At 43.9% G+C, this 27,063-nt stretch overlaps 3 protein-coding genes across 4 annotated transcripts in view; 1 reads left to right on the top strand and 2 right to left on the bottom strand.

The window, feature by feature from the left end:
* Positions 1-1,591: 1,591 nt before the first annotated feature.
* Positions 1,592-7,608, bottom strand: tdh (L-threonine dehydrogenase). Of its 2 annotated transcripts, none has more exons than XM_053445491.1 (9): positions 7,450-7,608; positions 5,448-5,639; positions 5,053-5,095; positions 4,877-4,947; positions 3,963-4,112; positions 3,701-3,873; positions 3,501-3,591; positions 2,984-3,253; positions 1,592-2,628 (listed from the first exon to the last, which is right to left on the bottom strand). In XM_053445491.1, exons 2-9 carry the CDS (start codon positions 5,629-5,631, stop codon positions 2,489-2,491), a joined length of 1,122 nt encoding a protein of 373 aa, XP_053301466.1. In that variant the 5' UTR covers positions 5,632-5,639; positions 7,450-7,608; the 3' UTR covers positions 1,592-2,488. The 2 variants fall into 2 exon arrangements, with proteins under 2 accessions (XP_053301466.1, XP_053301468.1); XM_053445493.1 differs by lacking the exon at positions 7,450-7,608 and adding an exon at positions 6,412-7,426.
* Positions 7,609-9,911: 2,303 nt separating this feature from the next.
* mtmr9 (myotubularin related protein 9) lies at positions 9,912-19,583 on the bottom strand. Its single transcript, XM_053445292.1, has 11 exons — positions 19,530-19,583; positions 18,967-19,151; positions 17,903-18,011; positions 17,650-17,775; positions 17,371-17,544; positions 17,039-17,256; positions 16,768-16,929; positions 16,459-16,600; positions 15,323-15,543; positions 15,034-15,185; positions 9,912-12,340 (listed from the first exon to the last, which is right to left on the bottom strand). Exons 2-11 carry the CDS (start codon positions 19,146-19,148, stop codon positions 12,177-12,179), a joined length of 1,650 nt encoding a protein of 549 aa, XP_053301267.1. The 5' UTR covers positions 19,149-19,151; positions 19,530-19,583; the 3' UTR covers positions 9,912-12,176.
* A 6,353-nt stretch (positions 19,584-25,936) lies between these two features.
* xkr6b (XK, Kell blood group complex subunit-related family, member 6b) overlaps positions 25,937-27,063 on the top strand; it is a 37,989-nt gene continuing 36,862 nt past the window's right edge. The window contains exon 1 of the mRNA XM_053445511.1: positions 25,937-26,499. Within this exon, the coding sequence (XP_053301486.1) occupies positions 25,937-26,499 (563 nt within the window). The remainder of the gene's footprint in view (positions 26,500-27,063) is intronic.

The following is a 27,063-nucleotide window of genomic DNA, read 5'->3' as shown; positions in this document are numbered from 1 at the left end:
TGGTGGATGTATAGGTGAAAAAGCTTGCAAACAATTTGTGTGGAGATGCATTCGGAGCATATACATTCATTCACAGGAGGAGAGGGACTAATTAGTGAGGAGTGCTGATGCAGTGTTTGGCCGAGAGAATGCCCTGCGTGCTCTCCTCCAGGCTCAGCGAACAGAAAATGTGCTTCACCTCACTGAACTGTGAATTCAGCTGAATGGGGGGAAACGCAGACGATCCATCTGCTCCCTCTCTCTGTGGCACAAAGTCCCAGAGCGAGGTCACCTGGAGGAGCGGACGCAGATTACTGACACAGAGAAATTGAAGCGAGGCCATCGGGCGTGCAGCTGAAGGCTCCTCAGGGTCACCCTTCATGATCCCAGTTGAACTACTGCAGCCTCGCTTCAGTGCATTTATTGATGGGCTGATGGGGTGGGTGGGGGGGGGGGGGGGGGGGGAGTTCTCGGCAGGGATGTTGATTTGCCCTTTTTTCCCCCGTTGTAATGAACATTAGGTTTGTGGTGCCTGTTGCTTCTTCACTGCATTTCCCTCGCTTGCTTAATGACACCCACTTCCCTCTGTTGCATTGGACTGTGTTGTTGCATCAGGTTGTAGATTAGAGTCGATGTGAACAAAACCCAGAAGCAGCCGGCTGATCCTCAAAGATTTGAGTCAGCCTGGGTGCAGCTGCTGCATTTGTTTGACTCATTTACCACGAGTGTGGGACAATTCACTGTATGTAAACTGTGCACATACACAGCACATGTGTGGTCGCTCAGATCTTCGGACACTTTAACACCAGTCCATTTCTTCCCTCGGTTCCTCACTAGTTCAAAACTGACATATCAGGCTGCAGGAGTCACAAGTTCCATGTGTCCAACTGCAATTTGCTACATAACCAGAGACATTTGGCAGGAAGCTGTAACCCACAGGCGGTTGTCAGTCAAGCAAAGCCTGTTTGTGCTGTAACAAAAAGAAAAATTCTCAATAGCTGTGTTTTCTCGAAACTCTAACCAGGCACATCCAAACTCTTGGATTCTCCACTTGTGGCATCTAAAGTTATTTTTAGATTATGTCTCACTTCTCAGCACAAGCTCAAACTTAAAACCAAGCGGCTTCCTGAGAAAATTGCTTCTTACTGAGATCATTACAATACGCACACAAGCAAGCATTGACTTGTTCATGAAAATACATTCCATAAAAACAGTCATTACTTGTGGTGAAGCTGATAATTGATTTGACATCAAAGTTGCAGCTTTACTCCCACAGATTGACTTCTAAACGAATGCACTAATGCATCTGATCTTTCATTCTGCATAAAGCTGACCACGTGGAAAGACTTGAATCAAATGTATCACCATGTTCTTCAGTCTGACCATGAGAACATTTTGTTCTCAAATGTTTGTCATGGCCCGGTCACCCTGAGGTGACAACTGACTTAACACTGGCTGCCTGCAGTTTGATTAGATAAGAGAAAATGGATAAAAATTGTGAGATTGAACAGTGTCGTTGTGTTAGGAATGTGTGAAAATGCCTGAACAGGCAAACCCATGTCGGTTTTAGGGTTTAATTGTCAAAGCTTGTTGTGTAAACAAAAGACAGAACTTTCATAGAAACCGAAATTTATTCTACAGAAAGTTGAAGAACAGAAACCACAAAAAGTGGCTGAATGTAAATGTGGTGTACAGTGTCATATTTCCCTTTTGTGTAAAAATAAATCCCAGAGTTGATGGGGAGGGGAGGGGGGGATATAATATAACAAAAATAGACAGAAACACTTTTAAAAAAAAAGTTATTTTGAGAAACGTTCAATGAAGCTCCCGCACATTAAAAACACCAACAGACAGAATAAATAATATTACCTGGAATAAAAAGAACAATTCTCAGTTACCGCTCCGCGCTGCTCACAGGTGCACAGAGGCTGCCCCCACAGGCTCATTTCACTTGTCAGTAATTTCAAGGATAGAGATTCATCTAAAGTGCAAAGAAAACAACTTGTGTATTTGAAGACCTCTCGATCCAAAGTCACCTGATTAAGAGCTTTTAGACGCTCAAATTTAGATATTTAACATTCCTATGAAATTTAGCAGGAAGAAAAACCCATACTGTTTTGCATTTCTGAAGAAAACAAATACACAATTCAACATTCCCTGTGTGACATTTTTTGCACAATTCAATAACATAATTTATCCGTACAAGCTTTCACAGGGGACGTCGATATCGGATGCTACTGACAAGCTTCCACTGACAAGGCAACCAGATGTCCGAGCAGAAAGAAGGGGAAAGAGAGCGGAGCGGGGGTAGAGAGACGGGAGCAGGGAGGATTGTCTAGCCTGCGTCGACTTCTACATTCTTGAGACACGGTAGCCTTGCGACAGGCAAGCAGAGCCCTTTTACAGAGAGAAGTGAGAGAACAACTATGTACACGCCACGTTCCTCCAATTCGCTTTGGTCAGTCTATACTCTCTGTTCGAAAAGAGCCCTCAGAGAAGGACGCCGCGCTCAGTTAGCACGAGCCATGAGCGTTTCCACGCCAAAGTAGTTGAGCATCGTCGTGACGAGCTCCGGGAGGTCGTAGTCGTGTTTCCAGCCCCAGTCTTTCCGCGCGTTGCAGTCGTCGAAGTTCATTGGCCAACTGTCAGCTGGAGAACAACAGAGAGGGGAGACTATGTAAATTGAAAACATTTGGAACATGTTGTGGATTTGAGTTTTGTGACAGAAAGTTTATTTCATAAACTTACACGGCAACAATGTTTAAGCACTGTTAAAAACTGAGAGATTTGTCAACAGCCTCTTTGACCAGTAACTTAATGGTTCTCATTTTAACTTAAAAACAGACAACGCTATCAGTAAGTTGACTTTACTTGTGACCACTACATAATAAAAACAGATGCCTCAAGACAAACGGGAGGAAATTAAATTGAACTCAATATGAATTTGGCCACAGCTTAGTTTTAATAATCTCGCAAAGTTGAACAAAATGGACACGAGACGTACCGATAGCCTGTCTGACGTTGTCCACGTTATACGTGACCTCCAGCTCTGGCATCTGCTTCTGCAGCTCCTGGGCCAGCTCCTCGGGGGAGAAGCTCATGGCGTTGATGTTGTACGTCCTCATGCTCAGCGTGTCCGCCGGCGCCTCCATCACCCCCAGCGTGGCGCGGAGGCAGTCGTCGATGTACATCATGGGCAGCCTCGTGTCGGCCCTCAGGTTGCACTCAAACTTGCCGTTCTTGATCGCGTCGTGGAAAATCTGGACGGCGTAGTCTGGTCAGAAGGAGACGATAAACGTTACTGGACTAGTTCTGGAATAAACCCCTCGTGCAGCGCAGTTCAGAAGTGCTGGAGTCCATGTTATCAAAGTGGTTCAGACAAGTGAAAGTATGGAGACAGTCCAGTGCTCCGCAATTCTAAAAATACAACGAGCCACGACAACTCTGCAACAAGTCAGTTGCATAACAAACTTGTGACCGGACAGGAATAGACGTTCATTAAAATGGAGACCATGGCTCACCTGTTGTGCCACCACCGGGGACGGAGTCAGCAGAGATGATTCCTGGGTAGCGCAGGCAGCGGAAGTCCAGGCCGTAGCGGTGGTGGTAGTACTGAAACATAAAAAAAAAAAAAACATTTACTCAGGAAACCCAATTCCGTGGGGATTTTCCAATCCATCCAGGAGAGTGATTTGACAGCGGTATTGATCTGAGGCCTCACCTCTCCCATCAGCTCAGCGTGGACCTTGGAGACGCCGTAGATGGTGCGGGGCCTCTGCACACAGAGATCTGGCGTCGGGTTCCGGGGTGAGGTGGGACCAAAGGCCCCGATGGTGCTGGGGACAAACAGACGAAGGCCGTGCTCCGCTGCGATGTCCAGGATGTTGTGAAGCCCTGAATACACACAGACCCCCTTCAAATTAGCACATTATGAAACCAGGACTAAAAAAACTGGAGGGAAAAGAAGTCCCAGCGTCTCTCACCGGTGATGTTCACTGAACGAGCCAGGGCCACGTTAGCCTCTCCCACCGCGCTGAGGAGGGCGCTGTAGTGAAAGAGCCACGTGATGCGATTGTTCACCACGATTTCCCTCAGGTTCTTGTAGTCGAGGATGTCGGAGTAGATGAAGGGGCCTGGGGGGGGGGGGGGCGACAGAGGGTTTTATTAAATCAACTGTCTGATTCGTCTATTAGAGGCATAAATACAGTACGTTAAACCAGCACAGGCATCGACTCGCACAACTATGTGTCCAGGAGGATTGCCAAGCTTCTGATCGGCTGCACACCAGTCTATCATTACAATGAGTTTCTTTTTTAATTCACTGATAGAAATCACCCACTTAATAAATTAACGTTTGTTTCTTTCTCCGTGTGTTTTTGTTCACAGCTACATTCACTACGTGTTCCCAGAGAGCCCATCACTGCTGCCACTGGGAGGAGCACCATGTGGCACATATTGATTCAGGGGGGGGATTTTTTTTTTTTTACCACATCATTTTTCAGGGAAATGTGACGTCCTCCTGAGCTCATATAATGAAAATCAATATGAACCGGAGAGGCCTCTGCGTGGCTGGTTCCTTATCTCAAGGTTTCTGACAGAGACATAAAAACACTGCTGTGTTTATAAAACCCTTTAAAGCAACTCTTCTAAGTCCTGTTTAGTCACATACCTGAGATTTTTAAAACGCCAGTGGCCTTAGAAATGAATTCATGCAGCAAAGAAACTCAACGTTGTACTACAGGCAAAAGCATTTGGCAAATAAATGGAAATTTAAACCTGACACACCCTTGAAACGGGAGGGACACATTTAACACGCTCTCATGCACATCTGCGACAGACTACTTCCAGACGACAGAGATCAGATCAGAGTCACTGCACAGTGTTCGGATTCACTCACCGCTGTGGAAAACGCTGCTCGGAGGTTTTCTGATGTCAGACAGGATGACGTTGTTCTTTCCGAACCTCTTCCTATGAAGCAGGAAATGGTTATACGGCTGGAAACTGCATCAGAAAAGGCTCTACAGTAGGTCAACGGATTTGGATGTCTGAGAGGAAAATGGCTTTTATTTTTACCTCAACAATTTGGCGAGTCCCACCCCGAGCTGACCGAGACCACCTGTATTAGCAGGAGAAAGAGAGAGAGAAAGAGAGAGAGAGAGACACTGAGCATCATTACACATTAAGTCATCAGCGCTGGTTTCCAGGGAGACCGGATAAATGAGAGTGGGCCATAAGAAAAGAGGTCACAGCACTTGACGCCTACACTTGTTTTTTAAACTGGCATCACATTCTGCTGTCTTTGCCAAATGCTGCTGCTCTCCGAGCCCCTGTGGAGCTAATGACTCGGTTTCATAATAACACATTTTAAATTACAGGGCAGTTTACAAAAAAATATGCTGTCAAGCCTCTTTTTAAAAAGAAATGTACAAGTGTTCAGTAGACTCCCCAAAAAGGCAGATGTTGCCTACCTGTGATGAGCACCTTGGGGTGGTCTGTTTCTGAGAAGGACACGGAGTGGAAGCTGGCGTCGGACGTCACCTGCCGAGGGGAGAAGCTGACGTTGCGCACAGCCACCGTCAGGGGCTGACAGCCGCACCCCGGGGTGCTGAGGGCCTGCTTGGCCACCCTGCTGAGGATTCTGATGACAGGCATGATGGTACCTGCAGGAAAAGAAGAGAGAAGAAGATTGTGTTCAAGGTTTGGTGCCGAGGAATCCATAGGCCTCAGGGAAATCTGGAGCTTTCCCCCCCCCTTATGTAATGTGGAAAGAGCTGCACTGGTTTGCTGAAAACCACTTTGGATGAAGATTTAAATGCACCCGACTGCTGTGGTCTGGTCTGCCTCCCTCTGCAACGTTTTTTTCGGCCAAAGCATAACAATCTGTGTGAAGAGAGTCTGGCTCCTCTCCAGACCTCAGGCGCCACGACACAGGACCAGAGGGAATAACTGGTGCTGAGGGAAACCAGTTGATGCACAGGCATTTTACATTCATCTGCAGTGAAATGGTGAAATTAACACTCTCCCCCCCCCCCCCCCCCCCCCATCGAGACAATGTGTCAGCGGGGGAGACGCGGAGGCTTCAGTCACAATAGATGCAGTGGCTTTTGTTCCCAAATAGGCGCAGCGCGGCTCTCCAGCGCGTAGCAACACCAAACACTTGTCTGCCTTCCACTCAGTCTGCTCAATGATACAGAACTTTAATTGGACATCGCTGCAAACTACCATTTCATCATGCAATGGTTTTTTAGGAACTGACGCATACACCAGACTTGGCGCATGCAGCACTCATAATAATATAACTCTGTTTCCCACAGAAAATTACTTCAAGTTTCCTCTGGAGCAGGAAATAAACCCGCACTCTTTTCCTTCATGCCTTCGTCACTGAGCTGCCTTCACTTTCGCACCGAGCATCTAATTCACAAATGGACTTACCGAGTGCGTTGGCAGGTTCCAAAATAAAAGGAAGGGGGAGAGCCCCATCGAGTGTATTTATACTGCCCTGCCTTCACTGCGAACCAATCAGGAGGACAGGGCGTACTCAGCAAGCGATAAATGTCACTATCAGCCCCCCGAGCATAACGAAGTTGGGGTTCTTTTTTTCTTTTCTTTTATCTATTTGGAGATCACTCAGGGATATGTTTTGCCTTGGACTCCGAATAGAGGACTTTTTTTAATTTGGAATCAGGAAAACCGATGTTTTTAAAATCATGGGTTCTCTCAAGGAGAACAGAAATTACGACTCGACTGCAAACTTCATCCTTTCGTGCGTAAAAGCCCTGCGCCACGTCGGTGTCTGGTCTGTGGCTCGGACCCTTGGCTCCGGCCACCGCATGTGCAGATCACTGTTGTGCCAACACTGGGTTACGTAGGCCCCACGTAAGCCAACTGAGCTGAATGGAGAGGAAGGGGGGGTCTCCGCTTAGAGACGCCCCCTGGTTTTTGCTGAGCAAGCGCGTCACGATTGATCTTCCGAGAACTGTGTATCATTTTGTAGCTTACGGACGCCTATCTGCATTTAGTGTGAGCGGTTGGACCACGTGGACTCCCGGGAGCTGATGGCGGGGAGCGTGCGCACGTGTAAAAGGATGATAAAAAAAAATGTCTGAATGATCGAGAAGAGCCAGAGGAATTATTTGATGTATTTTAAACACTGGCGCGTCAGAAAAACCAGACAAATGAAAGCAGGCCGGCGCGCGGGAGTGGAGCCTTCCTGGCACGGAACGGCACGTTTAGATAAGCTGCTTAATATTGGTGAAGCGCTTCCTCTAACACAGTAAGTGTTAATGTCTTATTTAAGAAGGATGTAATAATAATAATCCTGATAATAAAACACTATTTCAACGAAATCCAATAAGAAGCCGCACGTGTTCAACCCAGGCTGGTGCCGATTGATGAATTCATTCATTTGAATCTATTTTCTCAAAACGCGCGGACTAATACGTGCAATGTGAAGGTTTTAAATGTACTCACAGGAGTGAAAGCTGCCACAAAGAAAATCCTGAGTGTGGGGGTCCTGATGCTGTCTCTTCCTGTGAGCGGCTCTTCAGCTTCTGACCCGATGCCGGTGTTATTTCGAGCCAGAGTTGCATCAGCTGCTTCTATATATGAGTGGCCATCTGGTTTTAGCGGAAGCCGGTTCTCCGCGGATTGGTAGAGGCCCGGAGGTGCGGTCCTCCCTCTTAGACCACGCCCCCTCCCCCCCACCCACGCACGTCTCATCCTATGGTCTACCCTCAGCAACAAGAGCATGGGGTTTAAGTGATCTCATCGCCAGACTCATTCCGAGTTACGCCATGGAAACACAAGACTGTGATATATATGATATAATATTATATTATATATGAAATAAAAAGATTGTATATATTGGTATAATAGTTTATTCTTCCAATTACTTTCTGACGGTAGCCTATAAGATCAGAAAATAATAAATATTAATTTCTCCACAAAACTCACTCCGAGTTACCCCATGGAAACACAATACTGTGATATACAATATTATATAGATGTATATATGTAATGTAAAATGACATCTGATTACTTTCATTACTTCACATTACTCTCTAGTTGCCTATTATGTTACGACATAGAAACATAAGACTGAGATGAATGAGGATATATAAACATAATATAATATTAAAATACATTACATAATATAACGAAAAATAGCATCTGATTACTTTCATACGTTTTTCTTCCAGTTACTCTCTGATGGTAGCCCATAATATCAGAAATTAGTGATGTATATTAACTCCTTCTATTCATTTACTTCTAACAAATTATACAAACTCCTGATCGCTACCAGATATCAGAATAAATCTTTGTAAAAAAGTATATGATAATCTCTAGTTGATTTAAACCTAACATATAGCCATCTCCCCTAAATAACCTAAACATCGGAGATCAGAAATCACATTCGCACACTATCGGGCAAAATAAACGTACACAATCACGAGTTACTTTTTGTAAAGTTGGGAGATTCGATCTGTGGGTTACAACATTTGGGAATTGTGTACGAAAATTGCACCACATCGAAACAAGAGGAGCTTGGTGTCCTCAAACACAACATCAGTGACACGTAGGAGGACTCCTTGAAACCCATGAGTTGTTTTTACAGCCACACGGAGGCCTTTACAAATACTGAGAAAAGTCAATGAGTGATGTAAAAGTAGCACAAGTCCACATGAAAAACAAAAAGGGATTAACTCTGCATTGTCATCTAACACTTTTTAGAAACGGAGACCATTGTGGGTACAGGTTTGTGTGCCCTGACACTACACAGCCTCTGCCATTGAAATGCGACAGAACCCATTCACATTTACCAGTGGCCTCGCTGGAACGTGTGATGTGAGCAGGTACACACCCTCTGTTTGACTTTCAGGGTTTGTTTGCAGTAGATAGGGGAGGGCCAAGGGGGGGCTGCGGAATCTGTCTGAGGGAGCGGGCAGGGGGTGGGCTTAAGGTCCGTGCTGGCGTGTGAGTGGTGGACGGGAGCACACCCCCCACGTCTGTCATTACGCACGCACTCAAAAAACAGTTAATCAGTAAACTGACACACTTTTAGCAAAAACAGAGCAGGGTAACTTTGAGGAAATCTTGGATCGCGTCCCATTTGTGAATGTCGCAGTTATTTTTTTCCCTATGTAAAGGAAATCAGATGACCCCAAAGTCCTCTGGTCTCCATTTCCAGCCAGCGATAGAGGAAAATGACACCTCATGAATCTGAGATGACTCAATGGGCCAATTAAATGGGGATGTGGCATTAATCCTTATTTTCACTAGAGCTCAATAGGCCAGTGAAATGAGATAAATCCTTACGTTCACTTAAATAAGGGTAAACAACTCTGTCAAGGTAAACACTGTTAGGCAAAGAAAGCCATTAAAGTGACAGATGCAAGAGTGATGGCTGAACGCACTGTAAACACTGCTGCCATCACATGCCTGCGTGGAGCAGCTGATCCAGGGGCTATTTATTCCTCGGTCGTCTCGTCAGATCGTCACAGAGATGGGAACAGATTTTGTGAGGTGTTCAGTGGGTTGTTTACTTATATCTGAAGACCTGTGACGGGGGTAAGGTATGAGAAAAGTGAATTCTATTGTAGATGAGTTAAGTTAAGCAAGTTAAATTAAGTATGTTAAGTTTAGTACGTAAAGCACAAAGTATCTATTTATGGATTTTTAGAGAAAACATCCTCAGTGATGTAGAAAACAATGTTGATGAGAGCGGAGAGTTCAAAGTCCAAAAGACCAAAACAATGAGCAAAAAGACTCTAAAATGCTACGTATAGCTGAGGGGAAGTGATGTCATTCACGATAGTTATTGATCAAACTTTTATATAAAAATATCACTTAGTAAAGAAAAAAACTGGAAAGTTTGAGTTTCACAACATTTTCCGAGAACAAATTTAACAAACAAAAAATCTCAACAAATCAAATGTCTTTTCAGCTAGATTTTTTAATGGCTTGAAACTTAAATAATAATATAAAATCAGAATTTGAACAATAATGTAATTTTACAGAGAAAAAAAACAAATGCATATTTTGTAGTCTGATTTCACAGTTAGACATTGCACAAAAGTCGAAAAGTACAACAATAACAACAACAGCAGCCTGTTTGAGTTTTGTTGACTTTTTGACGAAGCAACAATCGTATTGAAGAGTAACACAAGACGTGAGTTTATAATAATAAATCACTGTGCCGTTCATTTGCACAAGAAGCATCCAGCACGTGTTTTTGGTTGAATGGAATGTTATAGAGTGCAGACACGAAATATACATGTAAACATTCCCTTTACAAAGCAGAGGGGCGTAGTGTGAATATTACATTATTCTGGTAGCAAACATGGAATAGATGAAGATGGCAGGGAAGATGATGAAAATACTGGCAAAAGGGCAACGATGAAAACTGGATCAAATTTTACCCAAACATCGTCTCTTTCATCCTTGAGTTGACAGTTAAGTTGTATTTATAGTTTAAGGCCACAAAAAGCTTTTATCCTCGGGCGGCACTGGGGAGGATGATCTTTGATGTCGCCATGCCAGCAGAATTTAGGTCAGGTCGTTTTAAACATGTTTAGCTGCTTCTCTAATGACAGTGCAATTTAAGCTTGAGAACAAACAACTGGGTTTCAGCCATATACTGGTTTCCAGACCCGTGGCTTTCGTAATGATGAGTTCGGGCTCGGTGGGAAAAGTGTAACTTAGGATGCAGGAGTTGACACAGATGTGAACTTTCCAATGACACAGAATTCAAGTTAACGAGTTTGTGTATACATTAGCTGAATATATTAGCATCTTTTTACACTTAATATTAAGACATCTACTGTCTTGGATAGCATCTGCTGATGAGCGCTTTAAACAGAAAATAATGCTAATTGCAAAAATTATAATTAGAGGATAATCATGTTTCCCATATGGAAGTTTAGTATATTGGCTTCACACATTGAATAATTGAAATGCTTTTCAGACAAAGTGCATTAGCTTTGAACGTTACACCACAAAACAGCAGGGATATGCAATTTGATGAATGATGTATTCCAACACAACAATGTTTGTATAATATTAGCAACCAATATATAAAGTGTTCTTTAAAACAGCATCTCACATGACGCAGACACATCTCCATGTGATCACCATCCTCAGGTCTCGCTGATAATCAGGGGGCGTGTTGCCGTAACCATGACAACAGAACCCTCCATGCCATTATTTTCCTCTCAAACATATTACAGTAGTTTACTATTATCCGTGATGAGATTGAAAACAATGGCATTTCAAAGGTGTGAGGTTTTATCAAATGAATCTTTCCATGTTATTAGTTTGTGTAAACTCAGTGTTCATGCTACTGGAATGTAAAAAGTGATGATCTGACAAACGTACAACAATCAGGATATTTTGCTAAGCATCGTATTAAACAAGCGCCTCATTGTAAAGCACAGTGGGTGTTGACCCTTCCTACGCTTATTATATCATCTGAACGTGTAGCAGCCACATTCTGCTTTACAGCTACCTATATGTTGCCATAGTTACGCTGCAGTGCTTCAGCTGCATGTACATTCAACAGGATGGTTAGAAGAAAAACGTGTAGCCCAACGTAAGTGAACCTCTCATACTGTCCTTCCAATGCCCCTGTATCTCTTTCCCCTCTACAAGATGAATGCCCATGAACAGTCAGCAGCCTGACTTCTAGGTTTTGGGGTTAAAAGGCCTAACTCACTCGAGATATCTGCGTGTGTGAATGAAAGTCAGTGAAGCTGCTTTAAGACATGCACTGAATCTCCGAAGAAGGCAAATGTCCGAGTCAGATGCTCCTCATATTCTCTCCTAACAACCTTTCCTACCACCCTGCAAGCAAAATACAGCAGGGAGATGTCTGGAGAGTTTGAGTGGATGTTTTAATTTATTTTCTAGCATGCAACGGACACGGGACTAAATAAGAAACAAAGTTGCACGTCTAGAAAATGTCAATTTGAAAAGAAAACTTTTCCTGACCCAATGTTCCAGTCATTTCCCAGAATAACAGCTTACAGGAGTTCACCTAGTGGAGTCATAGGGTCTATGTCACTTCCCTTTTTCATGTGATCAGGGAAAGAAAGTAAAAACAATCAGCACAAGAAGCCTAAAACCAGACTGAATCACATCTGCTTTTATATCTGTATACATTTTTTTACATTGTCTACCTCCGTCAGTCTCTGCCACACCCGCTATGGTGTTTGAAGCAGAGGATCTTCAGTTTCCAGCTGGGCCAGCTGCCTGCGGAGGGTGTTTACTTTGTTCTGCAGCTCCTTGTTGTATTCAATTATATGAACCATTTCTTCATAGGCTTCGTCCAAACACTTGGGGGAGCGGTTCCAGCGAAGGAACACACCTACGAGAGAGGAGGAGAGCACTGCTGGTAACCATGACAGACACCATCATTTCTTAGAAGCGTTTTTTTCTCATTCCTATTGTGTAAATGACTCCCAACCCACACATTGATGTGTGCAGTTACTGTACACGTAGGAGATAAATATGGAGCAAAATTAGTATGAATTCATCTGACACACTTGGATGGACTGTGGTGGTGGGTGGGAGTATTTGTTACACTGGGAAGAGGAGTGAAGGCATAGATGTGCTGAATGACAGAAAGGTACAACACAGTGTCGCAATAATAGCAGATTGCTCAAATGACCCTGAGCACTGAGGACGGAGCCAGGACAATGAAACAGTTGCAGACAAAGTGTTTTCACTGAGGCTTGGATGTCACTTTATCTCACCTATTATGGAATTCTCAATTACTTGGATATATTGTTTACCGATCTGTGTAAATCTTTCAACAGTGTCTCTTCAGATCACAGAGATACTCGATGGGCGTTCCGCGGATACATACCTCCGCCAAGACCAACGACCTTTCTCGCCAAGTCAAAACAGTCTTTCCCTTTAATTGTCTAGACTGTGGTATTGTAATTTGCCCTGCCAGTTTCATAATTAACCAAAAATCTTGTACACTTGTAATAATATCATCCCTTCCACCAAGTTTTGTCATTATCCTTCTAGAAGTTTTTGTGTAATCCTGCAGGCAGACCGACAAAATTAAATTACAACCTCCTTGGCCGAAGTATTAAAAAAGAAAAGTCATATACAGTGAAGTTTATTTATGAACAATGACTAATATTAAAATAGCCATTATTAATTAATAAACAATTATCCAGCTCTAATATTTCGCTGTTCTGTATTTTGCACCTGAGAATTTGAAATGACAGGTTCAATTTCAGGTCAGTTGGTGCATCTGGCACAAATATCATCACATGAGGGAGGGAGCTGGGGGAGGGAGAGTGTCCCTGTATGACAGTTTTTACTGGCAGGGTTTCACAATTAATAAACGTCGAAGTTCCCCAGTAACAGATCATTTCTTTCTTAAAAGGAGCAAATGAAACATTGACTTATATGTGTCAGAGTTATATATATTTTCTGTATTCCTGGGAGAGATCTATGTCGTTGGGGAAGAGGAGTGCCCTAAGTGCAGCACAGCAGTTCAGGAAAAATATTTGGCTTGAATTCTAGTAATTTTCTTTGTAAACACCATAAAATCCTCATCCGTGTCAACAGCAAGAGGTTTTAACTTCCATTGTGGTCTTTTAAGTTGATCCTGGAGAGAGTTTCATTCTGCTTCATTCTGCTTCAGTGCATCGCTCTCTATGAAAGCGCTGTGTTAGCAGCCTTTCTGTTGCACTCATGCGCTTTGGTCAGCTTTCCTACTTTCCACATCATATAGAATGAGGGTGTGACTCCACGGCTTTAGGACAGGAAAGGGGCCCCTGACACAGAAACGTCTGAACCCAATGACCCACCAATGTGTGTTCGCCTAAACCCCGACTTTTTTCCTATGTGCTTTCAGCTGACAGGAGCTTCAAAATCTTCAGCATCAACTTTTTCGTTTAATATTACAAAATCCTAAACAATTGAAATAAACTAATCGAAACAATTCCCAGATTTTTTTCCCACCATCATTAACTTTGTGCCCCCCCCCCCCCCCCACCCGGCTCATTCCAAACCAAGCTGCGAGAAATATCATGTTGAAAGCAATGATATGATCTAATTTGTACTTATATTTAAATGTTTGCTGACATTTTTAATGGTGAATATTGTTATTTATTTATATATAAAGGGGGTAAATAAGTCTCAAATGTAAGAATGCATTATGTGAGAATGTTACAAACAAGTTTAAAATGGGCCACAGGACTATTAGTGGGCATTTGACTAAACTGAACTAGTGACCCAGCACCACATTCACTTTCCAGCTCAGGTGTCAGTGAGGAAACTTTCTGTGTAACCTACAATACAAAAAGTCACATGAGCCAAACGGACCACACAGGAGCTTCACCTCTTCGTGTCACACGGTCACTGTCACATACCGTGTTGTTTATGACATCTCAGGTGGTTTTCTGTTGCAAATGTTTCAAATCTCCATTTGAAATAAAAATGTATTAATGTCTGTTAGTCTTTATGTAAGTTTGCTGATCAACTTCTAACGCACACTGTATTTACTGGTAACACTGGTGCAGCGTCATTAAGTGTATCACCGGTGCAAATGGTCAAATGAATGCTGCCCCCGTCTGGTCAGAGCTCAGAATGTCTGAGCAAAGATGTAATCACAGATGAGATGACCGCAGCAGTTTCCCTCTCATTAATACTGACAGTGAGTGTCAGTTACTGACTGACTCACCCTTGGTTTCAGGTTTGAGCCTGTCTTCAGTACAAGCTTAAGCTCAAAGCACGAATCGAATCCTCAATGGCATGAGAACTAGTGTGTGATGGTGTAAACAGACAGAGCACTACAGACACACTCCCCATGTGGACAACACATGCAAGCTACAACAGATCAGCACCGAGACCCGGCCAGAGAAAAGATATTTAGAAATAGATTTAAATACAGCATTAGAATAGAAGTGACAATTAAAAATTTCGAATCCCCAAATGTGTTTCAACAGACTTAATCTTCCCTTTTCCCACCTCATTGTTGCTTCTAAAACCTCGGGTTAATGTGGCATTTTTACTTATTGCATGTTCTTTGAATCTTACCTTCCCAAAGCAGAAGGCTCTGAGGGGCCACAGAGGGCCAGATCACCAGACTGTTGGCTTCATAGAGCGGGTACGTGAGACGCTCCAGCTCCTGGGGCCGATTCACCCATGACCAAAGGGACACGGTCTTCTCAGGCAGAGATAGTTTGGCTCTAAGAAAGAGTTTTGTTGTTAGGTTGACCGATAATAATGGGAATGGTTTCCTACAGTTTATAACAGTGAGTCGAAACACAGATCGGAGTATGAATATAGAAAACCAACATGCAACTTCAGTAAACTTCAGACTCACCTTTCGGCTGCACTGTTTCCCAGGAAAGAACCAAACTGAGAAGCATAGGCGTGTTCGAAGAGCAGCACCAGGAAACTCTCGCTGAATTCAAAGGAGCAGGGAAACTGGCGAAGGATCTGCCACACACAGTCCAAGAAGAGCAGGAAGACAGGCGCCTCTTGGCGGGACTTGTTGTTGGAGTAGGCCGACTGGGCACAGCGCTGCTGGAACGGGTGACCCGCCTGGTGGTCATACAGGTGAGATGGGTTATAGGAAGAAATGCAGAGATCATAAAGATGCTTACTGGACTGATCCCCATACCTATTTTTGTGAATATTACACCTATTAATATGAGCTTTTGTGAAGCAGGGTGCTAACATTTTAGTAACTCATTCTAAGCAAATACAGATATTCATCATGAGGGTAAACCAATACAATGGGAAACATAACTAATTGTGTTGTACACAGTGACAGAAAGAATGTGAACCCTGTATAATTCCTTGGTTCTCTGAATTAATAAGTCAAAGTGAAAGCTGACATTTTTAAGATAGTTTTGTAAGCATTTCTATCTTTGTGGAAATCAACAATTCTTAAATGAAAGACCATAAACTTCAACTAGATATGTTAACTTAAATTAAGCTAATAGGATAATAAATATGTAATTTAAAATATCAAGATTATTTTAAAAAAGAGGCTGGTAGACCATCCAATCATTCCATCTGGGAAGAATAAAATAATTGGATGAGCTTTTTACAGCCCTGCGGCTTCCACAGAGGCCCGATATATTTCCCTACGATGTCAGAGATTTTCAATTACCCATTGTTATTGGAGCCTGAAAGGATTTCAAAGAATATTACAAAAGATTGTTCTGCCTTGAACCACAAGCTGGAAGGGGTTTTGCCGAGCTGCATGTTTAACATAACAATTCACAACGAAGATACAGATCCACAGTTAAAATACCCGAAACCTCCCATTAGTCAGTTATAAGTCAGTTAGTTAGTTAGAACTGAAGAGGCCTTTTGGATGAGAAGTGAAACATCTTCAAGAAACAAGCAAGTACACTTGCTTGTTTCACAACTCCTAAAGATACCTGGATGACGGAGAATCTTCACAGATATGCCCTTGAGTGCAGGACATTAAAGTTCAGAGAATCTCACCTGGAGCCACTCTCGCTCCACCAGGGCCTGGAAGCCTCTGATGGTCCTGCAGGCTGGATCGAGGATGATCTGAGCCAAGGAAGTCACCTGCAGAGTCGAGTCTGTCCCTTCGGTACCATGAACGAGCACTGATGCTCCCTCCCTGAAACAAAAATACAGTTTCTAACAGTGTCACTGCCTATTCTAGTATTTTAAGTAAGCAACACAAAGGGCTGCTCCTCTTGTTCAGCAGGTTCAAGAGCAGCTGAATAGTACTATTTACTGGTCCAGGTATAGTATAAAAAACAAAACAAACTTAGTTTTTCTGACCTGTCAATACACTGAGCAGCCAGACAAGCAGTGGTGAGGATCTCCTTGACATGAGTCTGCCAGCTGGAAGCCTCCAGTTTGCTTAACCAGCGGTCCATGCTGTGTGACTGGTCGTTACATGCTTCTACCAGCTTTATCAGACCCTCCTGGAGGACATTAGCCCTGGAAATGACAGGGGTGTCAAATAACTTAAAGAGATGTCTGAAATGTACAATTTCAACAGTGGCCTAGAGAAGTCAGAGCAAAAATGAGTTACTATTCCATGGCACACCTTTCAATGGTCTTGTGGATCCTCCTCCACTGGGGGTAGTTAGCCTCGGACTCAAACCCTCCACCTCGAGCTTTGGCCTGCTGAGCAATATTGATGGTGCGCGTGTCGATGATGTAGCCACGTTTTCCGGGCCGCAGGGTGGCGTTGATCAGCTTTTCGTCTTCCTTACACCGTCGGCCATTGGTTCCAGTCAGAGGCTGTCCTGCTCGCATCATCACCTGAGAGTGGGAGTGATTTGAGGTACAGGCGGCCGTCAAACAAATGAGATCCCAAAAATATACTCAGCAACAGCCACAGTCAGATTCACATTAAGTCAATTTCCTTGTGCTTACCATGCCGTTCTTTTTATGGTAATAGCTAAGTACAGGAAAGCGGCCGCTGTGACGAAAGGTAGCTACTTTTCTTAGTGTGTCGTCATCGATGTCTTTGGGCACCGCCACTAGAGGGGGATATGTCGGGCACACGGTAAAGTCCTTGTTGACTTCACTCAACCGCCACTCATCAGTCTGATAGAGGGATGTGTGGAAGATTATTAGACAGGTATTGAGCAGGTATAATATAGTTCTGGGGCAATGAAATGTGAAAGCTTTTGTCACAGCGCATGAACATACCATAGACTCCAAATCTTTGAAGGCATTCTGTGGAAGGAAAGATTTCCAGCCATCTTCTATGACCTCAAACATGGGCCGGTAAAAGAAAGGGTACATCAGGGGTGGGGAATCAAGTGTGGACAGGGCCTAGAGATGTAGAGAGAGAAGATATTACATTGGTTAAAACACATTTTAAACCAGGCCATCTTGCTAATATTAACGGTGAACAATGACGTGTAAACAAATACACATCTGTGCTGCCTAGTGTTTTTACCTCAATGGAGCTGGAAACGTTGAGACACTCCTCCATACCGGGGATGTCCAACTGGATCACCCTCAGGTCTTTGCATTTGACAATAATGCTCCCTAGAGATCCCACAAATCTGAAAGTGAAGGAGAAGATTAGGTCTCAATGAGTGAGCACAAGGACATCAACATCACAGGAGAGACACAGAGGCTCAGTGCTTTCTCAAAGCAAACATTCCCTGGTGTGAAATACCGACACTCTCCACATTCCGTGCATGCTCGTTTTAGCCTCACATAGATGCCAACAGGTCCATTCATACTAATGAGGGTCCGCATTAGTCTGGTATTCCAAGCATGTTTACCTGATCCCACATTCCCTTCACATATGTCAGCTGAAGCATGTGCAGTTGATGCACAGTCAGTGCGATCACAAATTTCGGGCTGCAGCCAGACGTGTCCCTTTTGGACATGGGTGGATGACAACATTTACATCACAAGGACCATAGCTGATCAACACGGAAAAAACTATCAGTTGACCTTTCGGGTTCACTACTTTAATATTAAACTTGCCTTGTAAAACAAACTATATCCTGTCATGTCTTGACAAAATGTATAACCAGAATACTCTAGTAGTGTTAACATTTATCTAAATAGAATAGTGGATTGCATGTTGCTTGATCAGGCAACATTTAATGCTCAGTGTGGGTTGCATCCTACTTTACTACACACGATAACATCTCAGCTTGTGGAAATCTCTGAAGTGAAAGCTCAGATTCAAACTTCCTGTCAACACAGTTTCAGAGTCTCTATTCACAGTAATAATAAGAAAAATCATAGTAGCGGTGAGTCCAAGAGCTGGTGCATGCAAGAACACGAGATGGCCCTGAAATGTGAGGCTTAACCACAGACAGTTTCCTCCCTTGGTGTATATGATAATATAGTCTTTTATAAAGAGGCCAAACGATGCAATCATTCACTGTACACGTCATTTATAATAGTCAGTATCTTTGTGTAAACAACTAATGGAGATGGACATTGACAGTGTCTGTAAGGGGGTTTGAAGGATAACAGTGTGAAACAGAAGCCCGTCACCTCTTCTCTGTGGAGTCTATGTTGGAGTGGAGCAGCCACAGCTCCTCCGTGTTGTCCTGTCTGGAGGAGAGGATGAGGTGGTGACCAGTCAGACACAGGGTCCCCTCCACGGTGGGCATGAAGGGCCGGTGCAGGACCACCCCGTCCACCCGGGGTGTCTTTATCAGCTCTGCAAACTCCATTACCTGAGGAAAGAGACCGACACCTTAGCACAACGCCACCAGCTGCTAGCCACTTAGCTGCGGTCACTGCTGCTAGCACAGAATGACACACGTCCTACCGAGCCGCCTTTTAAACAAATACACAGTGTAAGTCGGTGTCAACTCGAATTAAACCAAATATATAATGTCCGTCAGCTAGCCGCAGTTAGCTTGACCCAGGAAATGAAGTGGCTAACGATAGCTAGCAAGCTAGCCCTGGCAGAAGGCGTAACAAATAGCAGCAGAAACAGTCTACGTCATTTAAAAAAAATTGTCAAAACGTTAACACCATACGCAGAGGAAATGCGGAACACAAATATGTAAGTTTTTACATAATGCTAAAACGATCTATTGAGAATTTACCCGATGAGCTTTTCGTTTGTTGTGGTTGTCGGGCGAGGCTGGTACGTTCACAAAAACATTCCGAGTGGAAACAGCTGACGTGAAGTTTAGATTCGGACAATTTGTCAGCAAATGGAGTAAAAAACACTTTAACACCTAATTATGTGTGTTTTTATTAATTCAAATCAAATAATCGTATAGTAATAATTAATAGTGAAACAGAATACCTTAAGATGCGATACTGTTGTTTATAAATATGGTGTCCCATCTCCTACAATTGTTATTTCTTATTTTTTTTTATCAATCTTACAGATGCCATTATTTTGCACAGACCCTCACCTGTTTGTTTAAGCGGTGATGTGCTTTATTAAATCTCATCCATCGCCTGCTGTGTGAAACATGTTTGTGCCACTAGGGGGTCACATTGGACCATTTTTGAGTCTCTCGACTGCAGGGACCTGTTGTCCAAATCCAATATCTTGATTCTTGTCTTGACTAGGATACATTTGCATGATCGTGAGAAATAAATGCTTGTGTCAGTCAGGTAAAAAGAAAGAGTGGGTGTTCTTGTTGCAGTACACCACATTTCAGAGAGGGATCGAGTAGTGAACAGGATTCAACCCGGTGATGAGGATTGTTATTTAGGCTAAGACGGGCATAAAATGCACCTTTCTGCTTTATAAACATTGATATAATAATCAAGGGGAACAGAAAGCACAGAATAAACTTAAATATTGCATCATAGCTTGAATCCCTAATAATAGCATTTGTGTTTAATCTTAAAAATGCGGGTGCAGTGTGGGAAAAAGCTGTCGGGGACAGGGAGGAGGCCTGCTCGCTAAGCACTTGATAAGAAAAGGATGAGCAAATGACCTGGAGGACGCTATAGCGTTCCTGTCTGTATTAAACACATCTTTGTCAAGACTGGGCTTGTGTGTATGTGTGTGTGTGTGTGTGTGTTGGTGTGTCTGTGTGATGTATTGCATATCAGCACAGTTTTTGCTTCACTTGCAGCCTGTCTGGACTTCACAATAGATGGTTTGCTCCAGGCCCCTCCAGCTCCAGCCCGACGTCACCGATAGACAACAGGCGCTCAATTGAATGTGAACCCCAGTGTTGCTTTACAAACCAAATAACTGAACTTCGTCTCAGAAAAATCTGCTTTGCTGTTGCTTTTTTTGTCTGAAAGAATATGAGAGGGATACAAAAAAAATGGCTTTCAAAGCAGATATTCACTTCACAGCCCAACGCGGGAAATGATAAAGTTACCTCACGCCCATGTTTTATTTAACAGGCTGCTGAGACAAATGTGTTGGTGCTGGTGAAGTTGAGTTGTTTCTTATTTCTGCTGTAAAAGTTTCAGCTGTGAAATGGTAACTTTTATGGCAGCAGTTGAATATTTAAAGAGATAAAACTTAGTTCTCTGTCTTGGAGGAATTCAGGGCCAAATATAAATCTTTGCAGACACAAACCTTGGTTTATAGAGATTGACAACCAGTCATCTTGTCAATCTGTACTCGCCCACTTGCCGCACATCATAGATCCAACTTTGACTTGTACAGACAAGATATTTCTGGTAAATCTTATTGTGTGTACCCAAACCTACACCATTACTCACTAACATTTCATCCAATCTCCAATAAATCCAACATCTCATCCATGATTCATTCCCTGCCTTTGACGTCCTGCTCTGAATGCTTGTTGAATTCCCAGTTATATGTGGTTTTATGTTTTATTTTGGGCATGTCCAGTGAATCAGAGCAGCCTGTCACGCCAGATAATGATGACTCTAACGTGGGTGCATAGTCTCATACCGAATATATATACTTTTTGATGTCACCTTGACGTTGGTACAAGAGTAAGGAAAAACTGCCCAAAAACCCTCGATATAGTTCTTTGGATGAGATTTTTATTTGAATTTGGCTGTATCGGTCGATGTGGTGGAACAGTGGTTAGCTCAGTCTTTTTCAGCAAAAATGTTCTGAGTTCAAACCTGATAGGCCAGGACCTTTTTCATTGGAGTTTGCATGTTCTCCCCTTTTGGGTTTTTCTCTGGGTACTGCGGCCTCCTCCCACAGTCCAAAGACATTGTGGTTCGGTTAATGTTTAGACTCTAAACTGTTTGTATCTGTAGGTGTGAATATGAGTGTGATTGGTTGTTTCTGTGTCTTGGCCCTGTGATGCACTGGCGACACGTCCAGGCTGTACCCCACCTCCCGCTCCAGCTCCTCTGGGACCCTCAATGAAAAAGCGCTACAGATAAGGGATGTGATACTGATATTCTTCCTTTCTTTTCCTTTTTTTCTCTGCAACCTTTAAGCACTGCGCGGCCGGGTTTGTTCTGAGACATTAACATCGACTGCATATAACACCTCACACCCCAAAGGAGGAAAAGAAAACGTGCAAATGTTCCTGAAGGATTTATGTGACAAAGTACATTTACGTCATTACTGTACTTCATGTATCTGTACTTGAGCCAAATACATTTATTTCCAGGCCCAACACCACTACATATTTGATATATATATATTTAACAAATATCTGTACTTTTTACTTATTTTTTTTTTTCATATTTCTAAATGTAATCATCCCAAGAGGGGAATCAGTCCATTAACACATGGCAAGTACTTCTACGTTTCATGCTTTTAAGTATATTTAAAGCAAGTAGTTACTTTATTTTACTCAACTAGAAAAGTTAATGTGATACTAATTATCAATTGATTACTATTTATTTTAGCTTTATGGTTTTTTTCTCAGCTTTATGGTTTTTTTCTCAGCTGTAGGTGTTAGTTACTTGTCAAAAGCCTAGTCTGTTTCTGCCCCTTGCAGTACACTCACTCATCACGTGGTTGAAATAAAAAAATAGATTGTTATGACCTGTGTTGCGTTCGGGCAACCCGATGAGATTTGAACGGAGCAATAACCTGATGAATGTTGTTTAGGACGCACCACACTGCTTTGAGATGTCTCTAGTGTTCAGCAAATTTCAAACCTCGATTGATCTCCTTGTTTCCAGCCTCAGCAACACGAGTCAGTTTCTCTTCACTGTAAAATCCACAAACGAGGAAGAGAACTCAACATTTCGCTCCTTAGATGTAGGATTGATGGCACATTTGTAGTACACACACACACACACACACACACACACACACACACACACACACACACACACACACACACACACACACACACACACACACACACAAACACACAGACATTTATTTAGCTGGCTCTCTTCCCTCTATGCTGATCACTTCCTCTGGGCCCCTCCGAGTTTTTCCTGTTTTTCTTTTTGGGTCTTCTTTAATCTCTCATTAGGCCTGTGATGTGTTTCTCTTTTGTTTAAAATGAATAATGCCATTTTGTTGGCCTGTGATGCAGCCTGTGACAAATTTATTTTAAAAGAAAGCGCTTCATAATTCCCATTGATGTCATTTGATTTGATTGTTTTCACTGCTGCGGGCCGTGTCTGCGTTAAACTGCCTACCATCTCCTGTGAACAGCACAGAGCGGTGTCTGCTCTGCTGCTCAGAAGGCACAGCACAGGCCTAACAGCCCTGAGGAAGATATGAAAATCAAGGCTTCCACTGAAACTAGTTTCATGATGTGCCAGTCCCTTGCAAATAACCATACTCTCTTGTGCGCATTCGATCACTTTTAAAGATTTCTTTTCTGAGTTATGCAGCCCGGAGGAACGTCTATGGCCTGATTCTTTTCATCCAGCCTCCTTGTGACTTTTGCTGCATTTCTGAAACAGAAGGCTGCCCTCGCCCACTGCTCACCAGCCAAGATATAATAATTCACCATGACAAGTTTTGGTCTTTAAAGGCAAACTAAACACTTCTGATTCGTACATGGTTTTTTCTCACAGTCATGCAGGGACATTCTTTTCTGGACAATCCTGCATATCATTTTGTGACGCGTCACTCAGGTTTACAATATTGTCCCATTAAATTTTACAGTTGTGAAGTGTAAAGTTGTATCAATTGTATTTTAAGTTTGTGTATTTATTTTTTTATTTTGTATTCAATCAAATCATGTAAATGTCTTCATACACAGTTAAAGCATTGAATTTACAATCTGTAGAGTCAACAGCATTCTCTATCCCTAGGCCCTCCATCCACGTTAAGAACCCCCCCCCCCCCCCCCGATAATACCACAAAAGAAAGAAACATGTATCAGCATTCTCTCCGGAGAAAGGTTGGAAGCAACTGTTTCAATTTGCCTGCTAATTTTTAAAATCAAATAATTTGTTTTTGTTCAATCTTACTCTGAAATTGAACTAAGTCAGATTGTATAAAAGGAACACAACTATAAAGAAACATATACGTTACGGTTTTGAGTAAATGCACTTGATACTTCCCACCCCGGATGATGGTCTGATATTCTTATATTGTTTACGTGCATGTAAAAATTGAGAGAGTGATAGCGAGAGAGCGAGAGAGAGAGAGAGAGAGAGAGAGAGAGAGGGGTTCTGCACTACTTCAGAACTGGACAGCTCCCATAAAATCCACCATCCAGACCAGGGCGGGCGGAGCAGAACAGCACATGATCAAATCAATGGATCACGTTGGATGTGACCTTGCATGGCAGCTCTGTGGGCACAGTCTAATCACAGTGTTGTTGAACCTGCAGCAGACCCACCAGCTCTTTGCGTTGCACATGCTACCCGAGGGGAGAGCGTCACTTTTCAACAAAACACTTAGCCCCTGGACTGCTGCTGGGAAAAGGGAAAAAAAACTGCCGCAGAAAGGAGAGGAACCCCAACGTGTCTCTTAGCAACCATTCCAGAGAGCTATAGATTCCCCTATAGATCAATTCTGTGTGTGGTGTGTAGAAGTTGCCTGTATAGATTGCCACAGTATGTTTGATAACTTGCAACATGCAGACTCTTCGTAGCTGATGCAGGTAAATATAGAGGACTATTACAAAATGTAAGAAAATAAAAAAATGTGAAAACTTATTCCAAAGGTACTGATTTACTTGTTCAGGTGTTTTTAAGATGACTGAGTCATAGCTTTAGGTGTGCACATTCAAACATGGTTCCAAGAGTAATTTTTAAGGTCATGAAAGGTGTATTGATGGAGGAATGGATGAGGGGATGTATGGATGAATTTAGACAAAGTAAATAAAATATGCATAAAGCTGCTTAAAGAAGTGAAATCAACAAAGAATCTGAAATCTTCCGGAGGAACACACATTTCTCTCAGATATATCACCACCAAATGTCCGAGACTGTTCCATGGAAAGTGAGTCAGGGGGCAGGATACAATGGATGAATTGGCACAATAAACTGAAACAAACTGACGTGGGAAAATGGTTTTGGCCCACATTTGGCTGACACTGCCACATTGTCCTTCAGACCACAGACTGCATGGAATGATGTCAATATGGTGGTCCGCTCCTATTTGCCAGCTCTGGGCCACAAAAGCCATATATCAATACCACTTGTCAACCAAAGGTTACCCGAATATGTGTGCGATCTTGGCCCATTTGCAACATGGGCCACTTTAGGATCACATCCAGATGACACCTTCCCTAGATCACTGCTTGTTTGCCATAAAAGGTCCACGTTTGTTTTGGGATATTTTGGGCACATCAGGCTCTATTTTCCACATCTTTGAATAAAGTGGCCCACTTCCTGAAGGGATTTTGACTGGACACAAACAGACCTAAAATATCTTCCCCTTCAAAATCCTCCAGCCCTGACTTCTCTACCAAAGATCACCAACTTTTCTTTACAGCAACACAATCTTTGCATGATGCTTTATTTTGTTCCCACCTCTTCCTCCCAAAGTGACTCCACACTGTGTCACTGGGGCTGATTCTAAACATCAGGAGGGACTTCTCTTGTTGGTGAAGAGAAAAGTTGCATTACATCATGCATTCCCCTTTTTTTGGGGGGGGGGGGGGGGGGCTTCAAACGAGACACTAGATGGCAACCAAGTTGAGGGGGAGAGACAGGGAGTGTGTGTGAGGGAGAGGTGGGAGAGAGAGAGAGAAGTGGTGGTGGTGGGGGCGAGTTACGTCGGCGTGGTGGGACAGTGCAGGGACGGACTGCTCATGAGTCGCAGCTCGCAGCTGGAGGAGAGCTGCAGAGAAGGGGGAGAGACGGGGAGGAGAGAAATGCACAGGTGAAACAATTGGCGGAGCACAGTTGGAGGCACGAGTTGCAGATTGTCCCGAGCGAATTTGTAGATTAGATTATCGTCGCCAGGTGAGGATACATCCGCAGCGGAGGGAACGCCAGGAAAGATGCGCTGCGTCCACGGCGCCACCGGTGCGCACTCCGGCGACAGACAGAGCCCCCGCCGCGCGCTGACACCCCGCTTTTAGATGGCTCCAACATTCGGGGTGCTAAACAGGTGTCAGGGAAGTGTCGTCACGAACCCCGGAAGCCGGAGGAGGTGGGAACATCAGAGGGAAAGATGGCAGCGAAATCCGATGGTCGCGGGGTCGTCACCGGTTTCGCCCAGCTGCACAACCTGGACGAGGTGGTCGGGACGGGAGAGGATGACACGCGCAACAGCAGCTCCTTCCACATCTGCCACTGCTGCAACACCTCGTCGTGCTACTGGGGCTGCCGGAGCGCCTGCCTGCATTACCTCCGGGAGAAGGGGAAAGGGAGAGATGCGCCGCGGCCAGCGCCAGAGCAGCGCCTCTGGCTGGACTGCCTGTGGATCATCCTGGCGCTGCTGGTCTTCTTCTGGGACGTGGGCTCCGATCTGTGGCTGGCCGTCGACTATTACCACAAGCAGGACTTCCTGTGGTCGGGCCTGACCCTGTTCTTCGTGCTGGTGCCCTCGGTGCTGGTCCAGATCCTGAGCTTCAGGTGGTTTGTGCAGGATTACACTGGGGGCGGGCTTGGCTCCGTGGAGGGGCTGAGCAGTCGGAGGGCTACGATCTGTCTGCAGAGAGACAGGTGCTGTCGCCTGTCTGTCTGGGTCTGGCAGACCGTCGTGCACATCTTTCAGATGGGACAAGTGTGGAGGTAAGGCAATAACTTAAAGTTGAATCTTCCAAAGAAACAACCCGCAAAGCACAATGTTTCCAGCTGCTCTCACTCGATCCATTCCCAACTCTATACGCTCTCCTCTGGCTGTCACCTGGTATAACCCGGTGTTGTGGACATGACCGGGGTGAAAAGCAGCACCGTGGTGAGGCCATTACACTCGCCCCCTCCTCACACTCTCTACCAGGCTGTTTGGTATCACACCGACCCCTTCGCTTTATACATAAAGTTGTATATAAATGTACATGATACACATATTAAAACATATACATGTGTTGTTCTGAGCCAGATGTTGTCCACATCTGCACTGACAACGCACCGCTGTGTTATTTTAGCACAGTGCGCCATTGCGCTTGTGTGGGGAGGAAGAGTGCTACTTGTTCAAAGAGGGACAGGTAGTAGCCGAAAGCTTACGTGCGGGTGCGGGTGCGTGTGCGTGCGTGCGTGTGTCTCGCCGCTCACATACTGGCGCGCACACTGTCGCCTCGTTTCACCCGCTCCTCTCCCTCCTCTCCCCGCGTCAAATACTCCAACTCTGCAACT

The sequence above is a fragment of the Pleuronectes platessa genome, chromosome 17 (assembly GCF_947347685.1).
Source record: "Pleuronectes platessa chromosome 17, fPlePla1.1, whole genome shotgun sequence".
NCBI classification, from domain to species: Eukaryota; Metazoa; Chordata; class Actinopteri; order Pleuronectiformes; family Pleuronectidae; genus Pleuronectes; species Pleuronectes platessa.
This window is presented reverse-complemented; position numbering and strand designations above follow the sequence as displayed.

What these genes read in the sequence shown, in the direction of transcription:
- tdh (XM_053445491.1), bottom strand. Translation starts at nt 5,631, where the DNA reads ATGCCTGTCATCAGAATCCTCAGCAGGGTGGCCAAGCAGGCCCTCAGC. An exon ending in GAGCAGCGTTTTCCACAGCG is followed by an intron (nt 4,113 to 4,876) that starts GTGAGTGAATCC and finishes CCCCCCCCCCAG; the next exon opens with GCCCCTTCATCTACTCCGAC. An exon ending in CAACGTCAGACAGGCTATCG is followed by an intron (nt 2,629 to 2,983) that starts GTACGTCTCGTG and finishes GTTGTTCTCCAG; the next exon opens with CTGACAGTTGGCCAATGAAC.
- mtmr9 (XM_053445292.1), bottom strand. Translation starts at nt 19,148, where the DNA reads ATGGAGTTTGCAGAGCTGATAAAGACACCCCGGGTGGACGGGGTGGTC. An exon ending in ACGTTTCCAGCTCCATTGAG is followed by an intron (nt 17,776 to 17,902) that starts GTAAAAACACTA and finishes CTACATCTCTAG; the next exon opens with GCCCTGTCCACACTTGATTC. An exon ending in ATCCACAAGACCATTGAAAG is followed by an intron (nt 16,930 to 17,038) that starts GTGTGCCATGGA and finishes TGTCATTTCCAG; the next exon opens with GGCTAATGTCCTCCAGGAGG.